Source organism: Agelaius phoeniceus, chromosome 9 (genome assembly GCF_051311805.1).
Source record: "Agelaius phoeniceus isolate bAgePho1 chromosome 9, bAgePho1.hap1, whole genome shotgun sequence".
Taxonomy (NCBI): Eukaryota; Metazoa; Chordata; class Aves; order Passeriformes; family Icteridae; genus Agelaius; species Agelaius phoeniceus.
The window spans coordinates 34310940-34331719 of NC_135273.1; the positions used below are offsets into that span (position 1 = coordinate 34310940).

Genomic DNA, 20780 nt, shown 5'->3' on the forward strand with positions numbered 1-20780 from the left:
AACAGTTACTATGGAGTCACTATGGAAACAAGCAGCGAGTTAAGCAAAGTGCTAATCTCAGCAAAATACAAAAAAGAATGCTTATAGTCATTTAGGTTCTTTATTGCAAGGCTTGGTGCTGAAACACAAGGCTGGCTTACACCCTGAAGTCCCAGACACTCTTTCCTTGCTCAGAAATATACACTAGCACTCAGCTTACTGTGTGATTAAAGCACAAATTCAGCCTAAGAGAAGCAAAGCACACTATCACTGTGGGTCTCCCACAAGCCAACCTCACACACTGGGCAGAGAAAATGAGAGTTGTCCATGGTGGACAACCAAGGGGGTTTCAAACAGTGGTTTGCACATCCACCCTGGATCTGGGGGAAGTGCAGTCCCAGGGGTAAATGGAACAACACATGTGGGCAGAATGTGCCTCAGCTTGAGTAACTACTGCTTCCTTTTCAGTGAGTGCCAAGAGCAACTGATGGCACTCCATCACACAACCCACATCACACAAGCTGTGTGACAGCAAATACAGCACACCTGGAAGGGTTAATGCAAGCTTGCACTCTGTGCAGCTTGCTGTTCAGCAGCACTCTGGGAAAGCAAAGCTGAACAGCAAATCTGCAGAACAGAAAATCCACAACACTCACGTGGCCACTGCCACACACATAGAGCTGCTTGGTTTTTCTTGGGGAAGGAAAAAAAGATGTGATTTGCAGGGGAAGGAGCTAAAACCTTCTCTTCCCACCAGCACTGTACTGAAAGCAGCAGGAGATCACATGGGCTAGAAACATTTACACACTGCCTGCTTTTTAGTAAACAATGAGGAAAGAGTACATGAACTACACTGAAAACAGCTGTAAAAACAGTTTTCAAACTGCTGCAGAATGTCTTTCTGAACAGCAGCATAAGGGACTGATACCAGGAGAAAGAAAAGGGGATTCAGAGCAAACTTCAGCCTGCAAAGAACCACAGCTGATCATTTCAGAAAGTCAGGTATTTGACAATGAAACTCAGCCAGGATCTTAAAGGTTTCCCAACACTGACACAAGCAGGACCTGTGCACTTGTACACAGCATTATTCTCCTCAGGCAGCCCAGCAACATGTACAAGTGCTGAAATCCATTTCTGTAAACACACAGCAGTTTCAGCATCTGATTCTTTCCACTCTCCAGCATCCAAACTGGGAGTTCCAAAGCACACCTTAAAGCTGCTCATATGAAAACCAAATCACGCAGCATCACAATTACCCCTCAGATTACAGAACTGAAATTCACTCCAAAATTCTTGTGGCCAGAATTCCATCACTCCTGACACATTACTACAAATGCTTTTAACCTCTTTACACATTTTCACAGGACACAATGGTTAGAGGCACATGACTCCTATCACCATTCTAAGCCAATTTTGTTCCAGGCTGTTCATCACTTGTTTGTGGTCTGTTAAACTCTGCCCTTTGGGAAGGGGTGGAATGAGTAGCTAATTCATTACTAGTGAAATTTCTGACATTTATTGATGATGAGAGGATATCTTGCAAGAAGACATCAAGTTCAAATTTTCACACAGCAGTAGATCATACACTGATGCTGAACACCATGATTGAGAGTGTACAGCTAAGTGGTTAAAACAAACTTATGGCCTCTGAGCTTTGAAGAGTCCAGTTCTCTGAATGCTTCACATTTCTGGTCACAGGAGAAGGAAAAGCATCAAGGAGCTGCAGCACTGTAGACATGAAATGCCAAAGAAGTTATTAAAATAGTATTTTATTTCATGAATAAAAACTAAACAGAATTAGGGCACGGTTCTATTTTCTCTTTTTTCTCGTTTCCTTTGAACTATGCTGATCATCTCTTTTTGAGCCAAAGCCATATCTACCATTCCTGTGCTGATCCTGCCACTCACTCTCCAGCTGTCTCAGCATTTCCTGTGTCAGAAGTCCCTCCCTCAGCAGTCTGTTGGCAAGGGATCCCCGTCCATAGCTTTTCAGCTCCTCCTGCCTGCCCCCCAGCCGCGAGGGTCTCACGTTCTTGGCTCTTCTGAGCCCTGCAGCCTCCACTGCGGTGGACAGAGCCTCTGTGGAGGCTGCACCGTGGCGCTCTGACACCGCCCTGGGCTCCCTCTGAGTCCTTGAGAGAGGAAAATCTTCTGGCACCACCTCAGCTGTGCCAGGGGCAGCTGCAGACTGGGAAGCTCGGATCAGCTTTGTGATGTTGCAGACACCAATCTGTATAATGTCATCCAGTTTCTTCTGGATGTCCCTTACAAGGGCAGCGTCAGGGAACATGTCCATGAAGCGGTAACTGAAGAGAGGCAAAAGAAAACACAATTAAACCTTCTCACTGGGACAAAAATGGCATATGTACTAAGTAAAATGAATATCCATTACATGTTGCATGGGAATACATATTTTAATTTGCATTTCAGCTTCTCCAGTCCTTGTTTCTACCCTTCTCCTTCTGTCAATCACAAACTGCTGTCTGCAGAACTCACTCCCTCAACATTGATTTGTCAAGATCCCCTAAAAGCCAAAGGAGCCCATCCTGCACCACCTACATGTGGGCTTGAAGACACTGCACTTCTAGGACTGCAAGTCATAAATAACAGGAAAAAAATAAACAGTCTTCAAGCACAAAGACAGTACCTTAACCACAGATAGAGGTCAAAAACATCATGCACAGCTTCGAGGTGTACAAGTTCCTTGATGTTCTTTGGAGCAGCCAAGGGCCACTTGGTGTGCCGGCAGAGCCAGTCGAAGGTCAGCGGCTCGTTTCTACTGAACTGCCGTGCAAACTGAAAAACAAACACATTCAGGCAGGTCCTCCAGCGGGAAAGAAGAGATCCCCAAAGAGTTAAATTCCCCAGAGTCTGTATAGAATACTCCATAAAACACCTGCTTTGTTTTACACAACCCAAATGCCACACATTCTTTTACTTAATTACTCAACACAGGAGTCACCTCTCCTTTCCAGGGCCTCATTAACACAATTTGTCCACGGGCCATGCACAGAGTTAAGCAACAAAAGCACAGAGCTATCCAGAAAAGTGTAACACTGAAGGCATTTGACTGCATCTAACAAAGCAGATGGACTTTGTGTCTTTTTTAATCCTCCTCTCCCTATTTGGTTAATTATCTTGTTTCAGGGTTGCCAGAGTTTGGAATACTAAATGTATTCCCTGGTTTAGGAAACACACTACCCACAGATTAATCTGCCCTGGAAATCCACTCTTCTGAAACCCAGACACCTCAGCTCTTCAACTAACAGAAAAACAAGTCAAGTAAGATTTAAATCTAAAATTTTCAAGAGTACTCATGACTAGGAATAAGTGCTTCCTATCTGGCTGATACTAAAGTGGGTTTTCTTGGCCAATGAATGGGGCTTAAATTCACACAAGCATTCACAACAGCCTCTAACACTGCATTATGCCCTCTGCACCTTCACTACTTGGAATCCAAAAGCTCATCATTTTCCTAAGGAAGCACTTCTTTCAACTCTTTATTAAATCACTCATTTTTTAAAGATTATTAGCCATTTCTGAAAAGCAGGGTTCTAATATTTGTAACATGCAGGCACCACATCAGTTTCATTTTTATACTATTTCATTTTAAAGGTTTAATGCAGTCTTTAAAAAGAGAACAATGAAAATACTGTCTAACAAAGCAACAGTCCCAAGTTATGTTATTATTAAACCTGCAAAACTGAAAAATCAGCTGACTAGAAATTCCTCAAAATAATCACTCCTGGGGCACAGCAAAAACCAATTCATCCAGGCCTGAAAAGCACAGTGACATAATTCTGAGAGCAACTTACAGCTCTGTGTTTTCTGAGGTTTAAATGCTGTGTAACTGTATTATAGCACCAGCAATCACCCTTAATCCCACATTCTCTTCTTCTCTTGGCAAGCCAACAGCTCAAAGGAGCAGTAACTTGGTTTTTAATGACTGATTTTAGGAACATGCTGGTGGCAAAGATTAACAGTGCACAAGTGACCAGGGAACACCACTCTCATCATCTCTCCCAGTTCAGAGCTGACAGACAAGGACAAGCAGTAGGATTCTCAGAGGCAATCAGCAGAAAAGCTATCCCAACTTTAATTTCCATCATGAGAAGCAGTTTTCAGAGGTTAAAAGCTCTGGTCAATAAAAACAGTGAAGAATTCAATACATGTCTAGCTATTTGCTATCCCTTATACTACCTGTAAGCACTTTGAGAATGGTTTCAAATGATCTGATAGCAAAGCCCACAACAAATCCAGCAGCTAGATACAGTCCCAGTGCACCAAAACCCTCTTGGTACAATATAAACACCACATTTTTTGAGGAAAAAAACTAGCTGACCTTCAGCAAAGTGGTACACACAAAAGGCTCTTTCCTGTTCAAGGGTGCAGTGCAGAAGACGTATCGTGATCTCAGATTGAGTGGAATGTGCTGAATCATATCTGCCAGAAATTTAAAGTCATCAATATTGCAGACAAAGTACATCCCATCGACCTGGGAGAGGCTCACAAAAATATCCTGGGAAAATAAAACCAAATGTAGGAATGTTAGTACAGGAGAGGCTTGTTCAACTTTGTCTTACCAAACCAAAAAATTCTTTAGAGTTTGAAAGACTAGCTATCCTGAAAGAACAATTAAAAACTATCAAATTTGGCAGCAGTAATAAAAAAGTGGGCAGGGGAGTTCCCCCTGCTCTTTTAGCAGAATTTGCATTAAATTCTCCAACACAGAGGAGAAGACACAACACACTATACTTTATTTAAACACTTTCAATCAGTCTCCTAAATAACAAAATTCTGGAAGGGTACATTTTAGTTACAGAGAACACTATCACAGGAACCAGTCACCACTATGTTTAGAAATTTCTCCAGGTTTGTCACTTAGCATGACCCAAAAAGCTACCTTTACAGTACCCAATTCAATAATTGAGGTATTTTTAGCTCAATGTCAGGATCAGATCTATTTTAGGAAGAAAGAAAACACAAGCTAAATCTCGTATTGCAATAGAGGAGTTCAAAGAAAATATGAGACACGCTCAAGGTCTGGAGAAATGGAAGATGCAGTGCACCCTGCAGGGGGAATTTTATGGGCCCCCAAAATAATTTCTCTAATGCAAATCTTTGAAAGATTTTTTAAAAACATCTTTAAATAAACTATGAGCTTTTAAATTAAATATGTGTCTGAATATTTAAGAGATCAAAAACAACACAAGGTTTTTATCTTAACACTACTATGCTAGCCCAGAATTTCTAATTTAAATATTTTAAAGATGTGCTGTTACCTGACCAGGCTAACTCTTCCAAAAGGTCTCCAGGTTTAATCTTTTATTTCAAGGTTAGAAATCTGCATTTTGCTACATAACAGCAGATCAGCAGGAACAATAATGCACATTTAAAACCATGAAAGCTGCCAAGGATTTCTCAGTTTACTAAAAGCTGTGATAATGTTTTTTCAGTACAGTATTGGAATCTTAATTTCTATTTTTTAATGTTTTTGTATATCCAAAAGAACTGGTATCTATCTAAAGAGGACATCAAATCAATCCCACAAAATCAGTTTTCTAAAAGTTACACAGTTTAACCACAAAATCCAGAGAAACAGGAAAAACAATCAGGTAGCTTTCAGATGTGTAGAAATCTGTCATGACCAGTTTCCTAGGAATTTTTAAATAATTTATCTAAATTTAGATCTCTAATATCTTCAGCCTCAGACCTAAAGATCTACATTTAAAATTCAGAAAAGCTGGAATGAAAAAGCAGCTGCACAGTTTTAAACACGTGTAAAAATGACTGACATGTTTCAAAACTTGCAAGTTTAGCAGAGAGAAGTTGAACATCCTAAAGCTATCTGCAGTCACTTGTGTGGCAGAGAGAAGAATCCAATTGATAAAAAAATACACACAAGGCTGTCTGTCAGGCCTCCCAAGGGCAGGTTTGTACAAAGCAAGGACTATTAGTTATACTCCATTTTTAAAGCAGAAGCTAATATTTTGATCATCCTTACAATTAAGTTGGATAGAGTGGCATCAGGAAGATGATAAGCAAACATTTCTATCTGCTCAGGAGTAGGATGTAGGCCAGCTGCCTAAATGGAAAAGAAAGAAAAAACTTTCATTAATTCTTAATATTGTTTTAAAGTTAATGTACCAGAAATAACACATTGAAAGACAAAATGCAAGAAATCAAAGAACCCTGCAGACTCCAGTTTATTTAGCACACTCAGCTGAAACTTAAGAGCTTTTGTGCTTGAGCTTTTAATTCTTCAAAGAGCAGATTTAATATAAAAGCAGCACAGCAAGTCTCTATTGTAAATGCAGGTCCACTGATGAGGGGAGAGAATGATGCATCTGACTCCATGTTCTCAGAAGGCTAATTATTTTATTATACTATATTATAATAATATAATAGTATAATAATATATTATATATACTATTGAGTAGTATTATTATACTATATTATATATTATATATATTATTATACTATATATTATATATATATAATAGTATAATACTGTACTATACTTTAGTATAGTATAGTATTAAAGAATACTATACTATACTAAAGAATACAGAAAAGATACTTACTGAATGCTAAAAAGATAATAATGAAAACTCCTGACTCTGCAAAGTCTCAACACAGCTTGGCCCTGGTTGGCCAAAGAGTGAACACAACTCCCAGCAGAATCCAATGGAACAATCAGCTGTGGGTAAACAATCTCCAAACACATTCCACACCAGCACAACACAGGAGAAGCAAATGAGATAAGGATTGATTTCCTTTTCTCTGAGGCTTCTCAGCTTCCCAGGAGAAAAACCCTGGGTGAAGGAATTTTTTCAGAGAATGTGAATGCCACAAGTCTCCAAATGGGACATATATCCCAAGTCACTCTGGCACAACTCATTTTTATGGGTTGCAAACAGGAGGAGACATAATATGGGATCAGAATATCACAATCCAGCCCCAGAGCACAGGTGTATAGGCTGGGTACTGAGGTTCTCACCTGGACAGGAGGCACAGGCTCGCTGAGGATCTCCTTGAGCTGGGCGAGGTCGTCGCGGTGCATGGTGGTGACCTCGCCCTGCTTGAAGGAGGAGCCGAAGCGCCCGGCCCTGCCCGCGATCTGCAGCGCCTGAGAGGTGGTGATGGTGTCTATTTCCTTCTCCCCCTTCTCATTCACAGTCGGCTTCACTATGGAGTTAAAAATTATTCTTCTTATACACCTGAAATATTTCAACAAAAACAAAGAGAAATCCTTTTTTGCAAATTATTTCCAATATGAAGAATTAAAGCTTTTGCTTTTTTATAAGGTTTTTTTCTCCTCTATAAATTAGGGTATCACAGATACTACTTAGGGACATAGCATATTCTAAAGGGCAGGAGAAGGCTACTGGCAGGAGAATAATCATCCCTGCACATATCAATCATGTCCTAATTGCCTTCCAATCCATTCACCAGCACCTGCCACAGTAGTTTGTAATGATGGGACTGCATGTCCTTCAGCAATGAAATACATCTGGCACTGGGCTGAACTTGCTCTGTATTTCAGAAATGCAAGAGAATGATAACTCTGACAACCCAGCCCATTTGACTCCAGTTCATCCAGCAGGGCCTGTCATCCACGGCCAACCATCACACTGAATTAGGCCCAGGGAGCCATTCAGTTCTAGGAACCAGTTTTAAAAATAAAGCTTAATTCTGCCTAACCAAATTAGTTCTAGGAACCAGTTTTAAAAATAAAGCTTAGTTCTGCCAACCATCACACTGAATTAGGCCCAGGGAGCCATTTAGTTCTAGGAACCAGTTTTAAAAATAAAGCTTAGTTCTGCCTAACCAAATTGATCACGACTTCAAAACTGAAATGTATGTACTGTGTTATCTAGATACAGCAGATATTTAGATGAGTTAACAACAATCAGACTGGGGACACAAAAAGCAAAGAAATTAATGTGGCCATCAGACCCAAAGGAAAATAAAAGTACCATAACCTGCTGCAAGTACTTACAAATTGAGTCCCATTCCAATTGCATCTGTAGCAACTAAAATTTTGCACGGATCATCAGGATCATTGAATTTCTTTGCCTGTTCAAGCTTTGTTCCTAAAATAGAATGACAGAACACTTCACATAGCAAACTTCATACATAATAAAGACAACACATCACTAAGTCCAATTATAATAGGCTGAGAAAAAAAAAAAAAAAAGAAATAAATTGCTATTGGATTGATATTTGGCCACAGATCGGGGGAAGAGGCAGGAGGGATTTAAATCATTCCCAGAGCTGTGGATAGACCTCATTTAATTACAACTATCTGAAGATCAAAATTAAGTACATAATAAAGGTCTAATCCCAAGATTAAAACACCAGTCAATGAAAGCTGATTACTTTCTCTAGCTATATAAAGAAGCAAAACTAGGAAAGTAGCACTGCTTTATTTTAAAATACAGCAAGCAGTACAAGGGGGTTTTCTCCTAAGGAAAGCACAAGAAGCAGAACACTCCCTTAACAATATAAGCACAGTGCTTTACCTGGTGGCAGACTGCCATAGATGACAGCACATTCCAATCCTCTGGCTTCAATCTGGCGGCTGACAGAGTAAATGTCATTCTTACTGAAACAGACAATGCAGTCCCCAGCACGGAGGTTATCCAGGGACTCCAAGGCATAATCCAGCACAGCCAGAGGAGTCAGGCGATCGTAGCTTCGGACCTACAATTCAAGTTGTCAAAAAGGGCACTTTTTCAACTCAAATTCTATCATGTAGAGACTAACCAGCAACACATCCTGCAAAGTCAGCAAACTCGAGAGCACCGTGCCCCCCTGGAAGATGAGAGCTGTAAAAATCCATAAAGAGCTGTACCAGCTGCAGCATCCCCTAAAGGGAACTCAGCAAACCACTTATCTTCTTACAGAAAAACACTACCACTATTTAAAAAGGGAAGGAAAGAACTTTGCAACATCTTTGCTTTACAGAAACTGAGAAACAGTTTAACAAGACTGTAGCCATGATACTTTCTGAAAAATCCTTTCCTTAGGATCTTTTCTCCTGAGAAGCTGAGAGGCCTCAGGAACAAAATGTAACCAATGGTTATCTGCTGCTGTGGAATGCAACAGGTGCATCTGGGATTGGTCTCATGTGGTTGTTTCTAATTAATGGCCAACCACAGTCCAGCTGTCCAGACTGTCTCAGTCAGTCACAAGCCTTTGTTATCATTCCTTTTCTATTCTTAGCTAGCCTTCTGATGAAATCCTTTCTTCTATTCTTTTAGTATAGTTTTAATATAATATATATAATAAAATAATAAATCAGCCTTCTGAAACATGGAGTCAACATTCTCATCTCTTTCCTCATCCTAAGACCCCTGCAACACCATCATACAAGACTTCCTGCTGGACAACTTTGAGCAGTGATACCCCCAAAAGCACCCTGCATTTTTTCCTGTTTTACAGGAAAGCAAAGAGAACCTGATGTTGTGTTCACAGCTTCCCAGAATTACTTACTTCAACTTCCTCCCCTGTAGTGTACATGAGCTCTGTGACCAAGTCAATAGCAGCAGGTTCTCCACAAACATGGATTTCTTCTGCACAGAGGCCTGAACAAAGCCCAGTAAAATAAAAAGCAAAATATTACTTGTTTATATACAACAGTAGCTTTAGCTGGCTCTTAAGGTATCAAAATATCATATTTTGGTTGCTAAAGACAATAAAGACTGTATTTCACCTCCTTCAACAACCCAAACCTGCACCTAAAGCCTCTCCCACAATACACCATTTCCCTAGAGCTGCTCTTAATCTCTTACCAGCAGGTGATATTGACAATTCATCTGTGTGATAATGAGAGCAGCCAATACCTCTGTGCACCCTCTCAGCCAAAACAAGAGGTATCCTCAGCCACTGAACAAATGGAGCAAAGCTTTGGGGATGTTTTACTTACTACTCATGCTTTACTAACTCCCAAACCATAGCAGAACTGAGGAGTTTTGTTTTCTGCATGAATTCACCTCTAATTCAGTCAGAACACAAAAGGGAAAAACAGGAAGTAAAGAAGTGTGACAAATCTGCTGAACTTAGAATCAAAAGCAATGAAAGAAAGGGTCAAGAGGGAATCAGATTCCAAACTTCTGTTCCAAATACAAGGAAAACTGTTTCAAAAATTCCTCCAGAAAAATTCTAAAATTATCAAAATAAGCATTCTTGTAAGAACAGAACAGATTGATGCAGCTCTATAAATGAGCCATTGGAAATTAACACTATAAAATATTTAAAGTTACCATTATTTAGCACAATCTCTACAAAGGTAGTATCTCGAAAACTGGTGTTTTAATTGAACAGAAAAGCATACTTCTTGGAAATAGTCAATGTAAAAGGACAAGGTAGTAAAGACTCCTTATTATCCAAGGAAGGAAAAATAAAAGAGACATCTGAACAAAATTTTAAAGACCCATTTGTTAAGCAAAACATGACAGGTAGCTTCTTGTCATACAGACAAATCCTTTGAGGCAGAGTATCTCTCTAACTTGCTGTGAGAAGACATGAAAAACAAATACTTTTATTTTGTATCACATAACCACTAATGACTCTACTGACTGCTAAGTTTGTATTTCATGTGCCATTGAGCTAATTCACTGCCAACACAACCAAGCTTACCTAGAAGGGCTCTTGTCCAAGCCCAGCCTCTGGCAGGATCTCTGATCATCTGAATTTCATCAATCACAGCAACTTCATCTTAAAACAAAAGAAGAAAAATATGATGCACCAAGGAAGAGCATCTAGAACAGTAGTACAAGACATGAAGGAATTTTAAAGGTTTCCTAAAAGTGGTTGCTCAAACAAAGCTAATCCTCTATCACCAAAAAGCTGTTCTGAGATGATCCATGTTTCTTGAACTGCTCTATCATAGTTCAGGAATTGTTGAAATAAGAGTGAAAAAGAAGAGCTCAGCTACTTTTGAGTCCAAGGAATAACACACACAATAGCACACAAGGATACCAGAGATAGGACAGAACCAATTCTGTGCACTTACAAGGTGTATTAGTGCTGCACATTTCAATGGTACACGCGACATGAGGAGCCTGTCTGGAGTCTTCATTGGCAAACAGACGCTCTTCTCCTGTCACCAGGTCACAGGGCACGTTCTAAAGGCATTCAGAAATCTCAGGGTAAGATTCTTGAACATGAGAGAATCCCCTTTCCAAAGAGGACAAAAACAATTTCTTACAGTAGTGTAAAAGAAGCTATCCAGGAAATAACTACTCAGCCTTGAGAGACTTGTGCCTTGTATTTGAGTCCTGTCAGAGTGAAGGTTTAATGAAGAGATGGTATCTGTAATTTGATACCTTCCCCTACTCCTGCAGGAGGTGACATCTTCCCCTGAACATTTCAGAGCTGTCACATCTGCCACCAAAGAACTGTTAGAAGAGTACAGGGGCTCATAAAGCAAGGCCCAGCAGTGAAGGAGCCTTGCAAGCTCCAGTTCCTTTGGCAATTGCCCTGCTGCCTTACACTCACACAGCAAGAGCTCGTGAGGACCAGCTGTGAGACACAGCTGAGGCCACCACCCTGCCAGCCCTGCCCTCCTTGGTGCTGATGGCTGCTCCATCCATACCTAAAGCCCCCTGCAGAGCCCTGCTGGAAGCCCTGTTCAAGCTCCAAGGGCCCAAACATGATCCATAATCCAGGAACCAGCCACTGAAAAGTTCTCACACACACTAAACACAAGGGAGAAAAGTTCAGTTATCCCTAGCAAGGAACATCACTGACTGTACCCACAGTCACTCTGTGAATACATGTGCTGCATTACAGCTGTCTCCCAGGACTAAACAATCTTTCTGATGTGCTGTTTGGACAGAGTGATACTAGGAGTTACAAATTCTACATCAAAAAAGAGAAATCACAACATCACTACTGTAGTGTACTGCTTGCAGTGCTTCAGAACTGGTCTGGCTCTCTGCAGCTGGAAACACACTGGTGAGGAGCCCCCAAAATATGCCAAAAGCAACATAAAACACTAATGAGAATTTCCTCTAGGGACCTGATATACAGCACTGCTCTTCATCAACACATCTTAATCTGCAGAATTTTTCAAGGATGGTGAAGTGAAATATATTTATACATCGAAGCAGAAGGCTGAGGGGAGTTAAGCAAGAGTAATTTTTTGTGTACAAGCTATAATAAAGGTCATGGGCAAAAGAAGGCATGAAAAACCTAATAGCAGAACCTGGCTAATCCAGGAAGCAACAAATCCCAGAAGAACAGAGGCAGTTCCAGGGATGATTGCACAGCACAGGCTCTGGGGACAGCACTGGTCCATTCTGCAGCTAAAGCAGAAATGCACAACTGATTCTACATGAGCTGACACCACTGCAGAGCCAAGGGCTCCAGGACCACCTGGGGCCACCACAGAACTTGACAGACTTGCATTCATGAGACTGTTCCAGTAGTAAGGGTGTTGGTAAGTAATTTGACATACTGACAGCATCATTACTCTTTTGGAAGATCTCATGAGCCAGAAGTTTTAGTGGACCGCAGTATATTCCAGATTTGGCTGACAAAAATCTCTGGATAGCATGGTAAGTTTTTCCACTGTTTGTAGGACCAGCATGGAATATTATCTTTCTCTGAATAGCCCTGGCATCTGGATACCTAAAGCAAAGACAAAAAAGTATATTTCAGTATATTCACTCTGCTCAGCCTATTTGCCTACAGAACTTCTAAGTAAAAATGAGAAAAAAGCAGATCTGTTGAACATTATCTGGCTACTGACTCAGGAGAAACTTGAAATTATCTTAAGCATTTATTTATTAATAATTTTAATGTGTGTTGAAAGCGAAATATCAAGTTCTTAGAGACAGTATAAAGAGGTTACTGTGTCTTACACATTGATCTTCTAAGTCACACAATGCTTTCAAAGATTCCGAGTGAAATTCACACACTGTGTTCAATATAATTCTCATTATTCCTGCAATTCTCTCTCCTTGAGCTTATCAATATTTTCATGTTTTGATGTGCTACCTCCCAAACACATTATCAGAAAACATTTTCCTGGAAAAACCACACCAACTCAGTGACTTTCATAGCTAACATAATCTTATTTTTTTTAAATCATTGTAAAAAATACAAGAGTTCCTGAGACAAATTATTGCAAAACCAGAGCAAAGCACTGAAAATGTTGAATCCACAGACTCTGGAATTCCATGGCAGTAAGAAAAGGAACCAGAGCAGCCAGTGGAGCACACTGACCAGTTGGGGGGCAGCCTCAGGTCGCTGATCTTGCGCAGATCATCCATGCAGTCCAGCATGGGGAAGATCTGCTTCGCGTGCCTCAGGAAAAATGGGAACAGATCATCCACGTGACCTGGAAGGACAAATCCTTTTCAGAAAGTTTCTGTGCTTGTCTGAGTGTCTACCTTCATTAAAAACTTTGAAAAGTATTTTCTACCATTTCCACCCCACACTTATGTACTCCTTTCAATTCTGGCTCTCTACAAAATTCAATAATCACCTCAGTGGCAGAAAGGGAAACTAACACAAGCACATGGACTCATTTAGCAATGAATACAAACAAAATAACATGAAAAAGTGCATCTCATTTCAGTATATTCATTCTGCTCAGCCTATTTGCCTACAGAACTTCTAAGTAAAAATGAGAAACTGTGGAAAAGCTGGATGAGAAACAGCTTTTCTGTCCTAAGAAGATTTTAGCCCCTTCTTCCCAAATCCAGGGAAGGGAAGGGAAAGGGAAAGGGAAAGGGAAAGGGAAAGGGAAAGGGAAAGGGAAAGGGAAAGGGAAAGGGAAAGGGAAAGGGAAAGGGAAAGGGAAAGGGAAAGGGAAAGGGAAAGGGAAAGGGAAAGGGAAAGGGAAAGGGAAAGGGAAAGGGAAAGGGAAAGGGAAAGGGAAGGGAAGGGAAGGGAAGGGAAGGGAAGGGAAGGGAAGGGAAGGGAAGGGAAGGGAAGGGAAGGGAAGGGAAGGGAAGGGAGAGAGGAAAGAAGAAGAGAAGGAGAGAAGAAGGAGAGGAGGAGAAGAGGAGGAGAAGAGGAGGAGAAGAGGAGGAGAAGAGGAGGAGAAGAGGAGGAGAAGAGGAGGAGAAGAGGAGGAGAAGAGGAGGAGAAGAGGAGGAGAAGAGGAGGAGAAGAGGAGGAGAAGAGGAGGAGAAGAGGAGGAGAAGAGAAGGAGAAGAGAAGGAGAAGAGAAGGAGAAGAGAAGGAGAAGAGAAGGAGAAGAGAAGGAGAAGAGGAGGAGAAGGAGAAGGAGAAGAGGAGGAGAAGGAGAAGGAGAAGAGGAGGAGAAGAGGAGGAGAAGAGGAGGAGAAGAGGAGGAGAGGAGGAGGAGAGGAGGAGGAGAGGAGGAGGAGAGGAGGAGGAGAGGAGGAGGAGAGGAGAAGAGGAGAAGAAGAGGAGAAGAAGAGGAGAAGAAGAGGAGAAGAAGAGGAGAAGAAGAGGAGAAGAAGAGGAGAAGAGAAATCTTTTAAAGTGCTTTTATGAATGAACAGAGAAAAACAGATTTGCAGCTTCTCCAAGCTACCAAAACTTAGAATGCTGGTTCTAAACTCTAAAATCAACTCAGCAGAGAAATCCAGGTTCATTCTTCTGAATGTTTGCACAGTAGATATGTGGGTGTTAAAGGTCTCATCTCAGGTCACACTCCTACTGTCCAGCTCTCTTAGAATTTCATAGAACTGTCCTGATCTAAAAAACTATTATCAAACATACACACACAAAAGGAAAAAGCAGTGGTTTGGAGTTTGTTGGAGTGTCTTCATTTTGTTTGGGATGATGTTTGATTTTGGGGGAGGTTAAATTGAGAATTATTCAATTAATAAAAATTATTGTGGAAATTTTTTAAAACTGTAGTATTTAATTATCATCTTTGGACAAGCAAAATTCAAATTTAAAAATGTCAGTATTTCTGTATATGAGTTATAGGGCATAATGCTCATCTATAACCAGATAAGGAGTAGAAATGAGAAAACCCTGTAGAATATTTTATGCACAAGAAATACAATGAGACAATTTCCTAAGATGGCCAACATTTCAAATCTACACAGTTACATTTTAAGACAAAACTAGCAGCCACTGCAACCTTTAAGATGCCATCATTAAATCCCACAGTGTGCAGCTCAAACCCTGGACAAAAGCAGATTCTGGGGCTCCCAGCTGGCCTCCCCTCTCAGTTCATCGCTGATCCTGCCAACACAGGATGCACTAAGCAGGCAAAGACGCCTCTGTGGGTGCCACAGGGAACAGAGCACTGTCACAAAGCTGTCCCCAGAGCCACCAGCTGGGACAGGGCTCTCCAGGTGCCCCCTAGTGACTACTGCATTTCAGAGAGAGGAACAAACAGAGCAGCACTGCTTTCATTTCAGCCCTGAACAGATGCTGTACAACCACAGGCTGCTTCTTGCTATCACCTCCACATCTTTCATTTCCACTTCAGAAGATTTCATGACTGAACATTCCCTTGGATGGGCACAGATGTTTCTGACAGGGGAGCAGGGATTTTTAATCTCTCTGACAGAAGTGAATTAATTCTCAATCATATTGAATAATCATTCTCAGTAGGGGGTTCACATGTACATAAGTAAGTATATAGGACAAAACCAAGTAAAAATGACATTTTATTTTACAAGCATTCCAGATACTTGCCTGCACCACAGCATATATCATTGAGAATAATATGCAAATCAGCACTCACAGAACTGGATTCCATGATATATTTCCTAAAGCTTATAAATGCCTGGTGAAAGAGGCGAGCTAGGGAAAAAAAAAGAAGAAAGAAAAATAATAAAATTAATGTGGCCAGGATCAGAAAATTCTATTTGTAAACACCCAATAAAACACCAAAGTAGCTCATTAAAAAGCTTAATATAAGCTATTAAAAGTACCTTAATATAAGCTATTAAAAGTAAATATAAGGTTATTTGAACTAAGTTTTTCTCCCAAAAAACTCACTTCCTTATCAAACCAGGACACAGAGACAATGTAAAGAAGCAGTGCTGTGATAAAAAGATCACATCTAATACCATATTTGAAGTAAAAGAGATTTCACATTAAAGTAATATAAACTTAAAACATTTTCTTACCATCTAGTCCATTTTCAGCTCCTAGTCTTTGAATTTCTTTTCTTTTGTAGAACTTATTTAAGTTTTTTAGGACTTCACCTGTAGAAAAAGAATAACTTTTTTTTAGCTTCCTCAAAATTTAATCACATTCTCCTGGCCCAAAGATCCTGGTTTATACTCTGGAGAAAGGCAATCTTTCCATGCTCAACAGACACAAATGAACTCCCCCTAAATCAAATAAAATCAAGGAGTGAGACTGGGGCTATTGTGGAGGGCAACCTTCAAATGCAGCAGAGTAAGAAGGTGGTGCCAGCCATGCCCCCTGGTATTTGATAGGAAACCATAAAGATGGGAATGTACAGCTAACAAGTCATGGAACAAACTAATTAATGTTTTGGGGTGGGTTTTTGTTTGCTTTTCATCAGCACCCATCAGGAGGTTTTAATATGAACAGCAAATCTGCTTGAGCTACTTGGTGACAGCTTTTAATCAACATCCTGAGCTATGTTCTTCCCTCCACTCTGCTTCCAAGACAGACTCCTCAGAAGGATCAGGTGATCCAGACACAGTACCCTTTCTTGTCTCAGGTTAAATAAATGGAAGGAAGAAAAAAAAGAAAAAAAAAAAACAGAGTTTCTTCAGATGTATAACAAATTACTCAGCTTTCTTTGAATAAAATCCTATAAACTTTTTAATAAACCCTTTCCCTCTCCTAAAAGGCAAGTTAGTGTTATAACAAAATTCTACGCTGATTTTAGTTCATTAAATGTTAGTTAAATGACAGTACAAAAAGATGTGTCCCTTTTCCATCTACAGCAGATCAGAAATCCACAAAAAATCTAGGAAATTTCATGAACACCTATTCATGACCTTACATTATCCTTAAAACTCGAGTCTGTGACCCCTGCAATATAAAATGCTGGGAGTGACAAATGTAGCACAAGTCACTGCACACAACACTGTCAGGCTCTGCTCTCTGCAACTCACTCTGTAACTGCCTGACATGACATGGAAAGCTTCCCAGGAAATCAACTTTAAATTATTGGAAGATTGCCTCTCTAAAAAGGTGTGACAGAGACATTCCACTTGGCACAAGGAAAATCACCAGCTGACAAGAATATGGCAAATTTGAATGCACATCCCATGTGTTTTAATGGTTAACTCGCGTTCTGAAATGTTCCCAAAGGCAACAAAGAAGCAAGGGCACCAGCAGGATTACATTTCCTAGGAAGGCATCCACGCCCATGTTTAAGGGCCCTGAAATCCAAGACAGACTGAAAACAGTGCAGCACAAGCAAGCACAGGGCTCAACGCTCTTCAGAGCTTCCCCAAGAAGCTCGAGCAACTAACACATCATCAGCCCTGCAGCTCAGCTCACAGCCCACTGGCCTGACTACCAGATTAAAAGGTCAGTGCCAAACACGTTTCTATCCAAGGCCTGTGACATTGGGACCGCGCTGCCCAAGGTCAGGAGCCTCCCTGAGCACAGACACTTGTCTAACAATGAGGAAAATCTGAACAAAACAAAGCTGGCACTGCAGCCCGTGTGAGCTTATCCAACTGCACATGACACTCAGAGCATGTGTCCTGTCTCAATCACCACCCTTTTACCACCCACTCCTGCTTTGAGATTTCCCTTTGTTTACCTCTCATTCTAGAGCTGTGTTTTAGCTCTTATCCCTCAATTACTTGGACTTCTCAGCAGCATTTTTAAGGTTCTCTGTAAAAAGACAGCCCAACTGCAGTGAAGCTCAGAAAACATTCAGTTAGTGTCCAATGGATCAGACTCATTTCCATGTTTCAACCCTGTTTGCAGGAAGACTTTGGAGTCATTTCCCTGTATCTCTGATGCCAACAACCCACTGCAGTCAGGCTGTCTGTTACCACTGGGCCAGTGAAGTGCTTTATTCCACAATTCCTCCCCAAATCTTAGACTCCCATTGTCCACTCCGTGCAACCTGTGCATCTACCAAGCCCTGACATTCAGTGACAGCTGATACAGAATATACACCCACCAAAACTGAAAGCATTCATCAGCAATTGAAAGCATTCATTCACCACAGGGATACATTTCCTATGAAGTTGTGGAAAACAGAAGCAGTGAATTAATTTCAGGTCTGTTATGAAGTTTTTACAAAACTGGCTTTACAAAAGTAAGCTTCTAAAAAGATCTTTAGTCTTCCTAGCAGTGTTCGACCAGCGTGAAAACTATAATCACTCTCACTTGAGCAAGTTAACAAGATGATTCACACTGCAGGTATGCTCACTAACAAAGTTTCTGCACAAGCTGCAACCAGAAAGCTCAAAAATACACATCTTGATTGAATCTAGTCAGTACTTAGCAGCAGAATCTGACAAACTATCTTTATTTAAAATATAAAAATAACCAGATGCATAATAATGTGTGTGGTCAGAACCTGAAGGGGGAAGCAGAGGAAGACTATTTCATTTTTCAACATTCTCTAACATTACTGGGTTTCAAAATACCAATACTTTTAAAATACATCATTGTTTTTTCAAAATATTGTTGACAGCAACAAAGAGAGCCAGATGAGCACCCCACAGGTCACCTGGCTGCTATTCCTTGCCTGTCTCACAGGGAAGAACATCAGGCTGTCTGAAGTAGTTAATTCCACATAATTTTAGCCAATCTGATCTCAACAACTTAGCAAAGACCAAACAGAATCTATACTTATTTTCCCAGAGCATTTTAGTTATAGCTTTGAAGAAATCCACCATAACTGCTCCTCTAATAAATGAGAGAACAGGCAATGGACAGGTAAGAAGCCATCATTCACCTTTATTGGCTCCTGAGGAATGCACTACTCATACCAAAGACAAGTTTGACAACGCAGATTTTCACATTACAGCTGTTCAGGATTCTTCATCCTGACTGGGAGTTTTTAGCTTTCAAGGCCAGATATTCTTCTCTCCACAGTTCTGAACTATTAAGATAATTTGCCCATCCTCCTGTACTGTGGAGTTAAGATAAATAATATGTCATTACAACACTTAATAATGAGAAAATATGAAAGATTTCCATTTGCACCCTTAATGCTTTCAGATGAGCAAACATCAAAAGAATCAAGACCTCGTCTCTTGCTTACCAGTCTTTAAAGATCATGGAATCATAAGATCACAGAACTGTCTGGGTTGGAAGGGACCTTAAAGACCATCTCACATTCCAGTCCCCTGCCATGGGCAGGGACACTCCCACTATCTCAGGCTGCTTCAAACCCCATCCAACTGCCAGGGATGGGGCAGCCACAGCTTCTCTGGGCACCCTGTGCCAGGGCCTCACCTCCCTCACAGGAAAGAATTCTTTCCTAATACCCAGTCTAAACCTACCCTCTGTCCATTTGAAGCCATTTCCCCTTGCCCTATCGCTTCTCCCACTTCTAATCTAGGCACGCTCACAGACAATCTCTTCGGTCTGTAACATCAATATTTGTGGAAACTACGTCTTTAAAGTTCAGACACAGCTATGGTTCTGGAATGCACAAGACTGCAGTTTGGCTGCGGGACACGCCCCAAGCCGAGCACCTTTACCCTGACCGGCCAAACCAGGGGATGGAGGAAGGGCCAGCGGAGTTTCCTGCACACAGGGCACGCCAAGGGACCCTGGGCAATCACAGAACAGCCTGAGCTGGAAGGATCACCCAGCACAGCACAGCTCCAGGAATCCCAGCACATACAGAAGCCACCTCACCAACAGCCTTCATCCCACTGCACCTTCACGGGCCCAGTGAGCGACAGGTCAGACAAGCTGCAGGGAAGGGCTCCCTGCTCTTAAGGGAGAGGGCGTTTCTGAGCCAGGAAAGGACCCCAGAGCAGCAGGGCCCAGTTCCCTCAGCACGGTCACAGAATCAACTAAGCCGGAAAAGACCTCGCTAATCATCGAGTCCAACCTATGACCAAACACCGCCTTGTGTGCCACAGTCTGTCCTTAAACACCTCCAGAGATGGTGACTCCAGCCCTTTCCAATGTTTATTCACTTTTCCTGTGAAGAAACTCCTCCCAATGTCCAACCTAAGCCTCCCCTGGCACAGCTTGAGGCTGTTCCCTAGGAGCAGAGCCCGACCCCATCCAGGCTCCTGGCAGGGAGCAGTAGACGGCGAGGTGTTCCTTGAGCCTCCTCTCCTCCTGGCGAGCCCCAGCAGCTCCCGCAGCCGCTCCTCATCCGATCTGTGCCCCAGCCCCATTCTCCGGACGAGCTCGAGCTCCCGAACGTCCTTCCCGAGCCGAGCGGCCCAGAGCGCTCGAGGCGCGGCCTCAGCAGCCTCCAGCACCGGCGGGCAGAGGGCGGCGGAGGCCTCACGGTGCCCCGAGGCCGGAGCCCCGGGACCCCCGCCCCGTCGCCTCACGGTGCCGCCCGCACTCACCCTTGTCGAGGGGCCGCGTGAGCTCGGCGCCCACATCTTCTTCGGCCGCGCCGCCGAGGCCGGGTTTCAGCGGCACGGGCACGAAGAGCGAGGTGTCGAGGGGGCGGGAAGCGCCGCCGTCCCCGTTCGCTGAGGACGAGGCGGAGGAGGCGGCGGGGCGCGCGCGGGGAGCGGAGCCACCGCCATGGCGGAGCGCGAGCGCCGCGCGCGCCGGGAGCCGCCGCAGCAGCGGCCACGCGCAGCGACTCATCCGCGGACAAGGGCGGCGGCGCGCGGCCAACGCGTCATCGGCGCGCGCCCGCCCCGCCCACCCGCGCGTGCGCGGCCCCGCCCCCACCACCACCACCACCACCCCACCCCCCC

General features: G+C 42.4%; 1 protein-coding gene across 3 annotated transcripts; it reads right to left on the reverse strand.

Moving 5' to 3' along the window:
- Nucleotides 1–1472: 1472 nt before the first annotated feature.
- On the reverse strand, nt 1473–20692 carry SUPV3L1 (Suv3 like RNA helicase). Of its 3 annotated transcripts, XM_054637782.2 has the most exons (15): nt 20418–20692; nt 16056–16133; nt 15619–15726; nt 13216–13330; nt 12450–12618; nt 11000–11111; nt 10624–10701; nt 9478–9569; nt 8505–8685; nt 7982–8075; nt 6980–7199; nt 5984–6064; nt 4322–4498; nt 2627–2775; nt 1473–2285 (listed from the first exon to the last, which is right to left on the reverse strand). In XM_054637782.2, the coding sequence occupies exons 1-15, from the start codon at nt 20665–20667 to the stop codon at nt 1790–1792; spliced, it is 2400 nt and encodes a 799-aa protein (XP_054493757.2). In that variant the 5' UTR covers nt 20668–20692; the 3' UTR covers nt 1473–1789. The 3 variants fall into 3 exon arrangements, with proteins under 3 accessions (XP_054493757.2, XP_077039639.1, XP_077039640.1); XM_077183524.1 differs by lacking the exons at nt 16056–16133; nt 20418–20692 and having other exon boundaries at nt 15668–15713; XM_077183525.1 differs by lacking the exons at nt 13216–13330; nt 15619–15726; nt 16056–16133; nt 20418–20692 and having other exon boundaries at nt 12461–12612.
- Nucleotides 20693–20780: the final 88 nt, after the last annotated feature.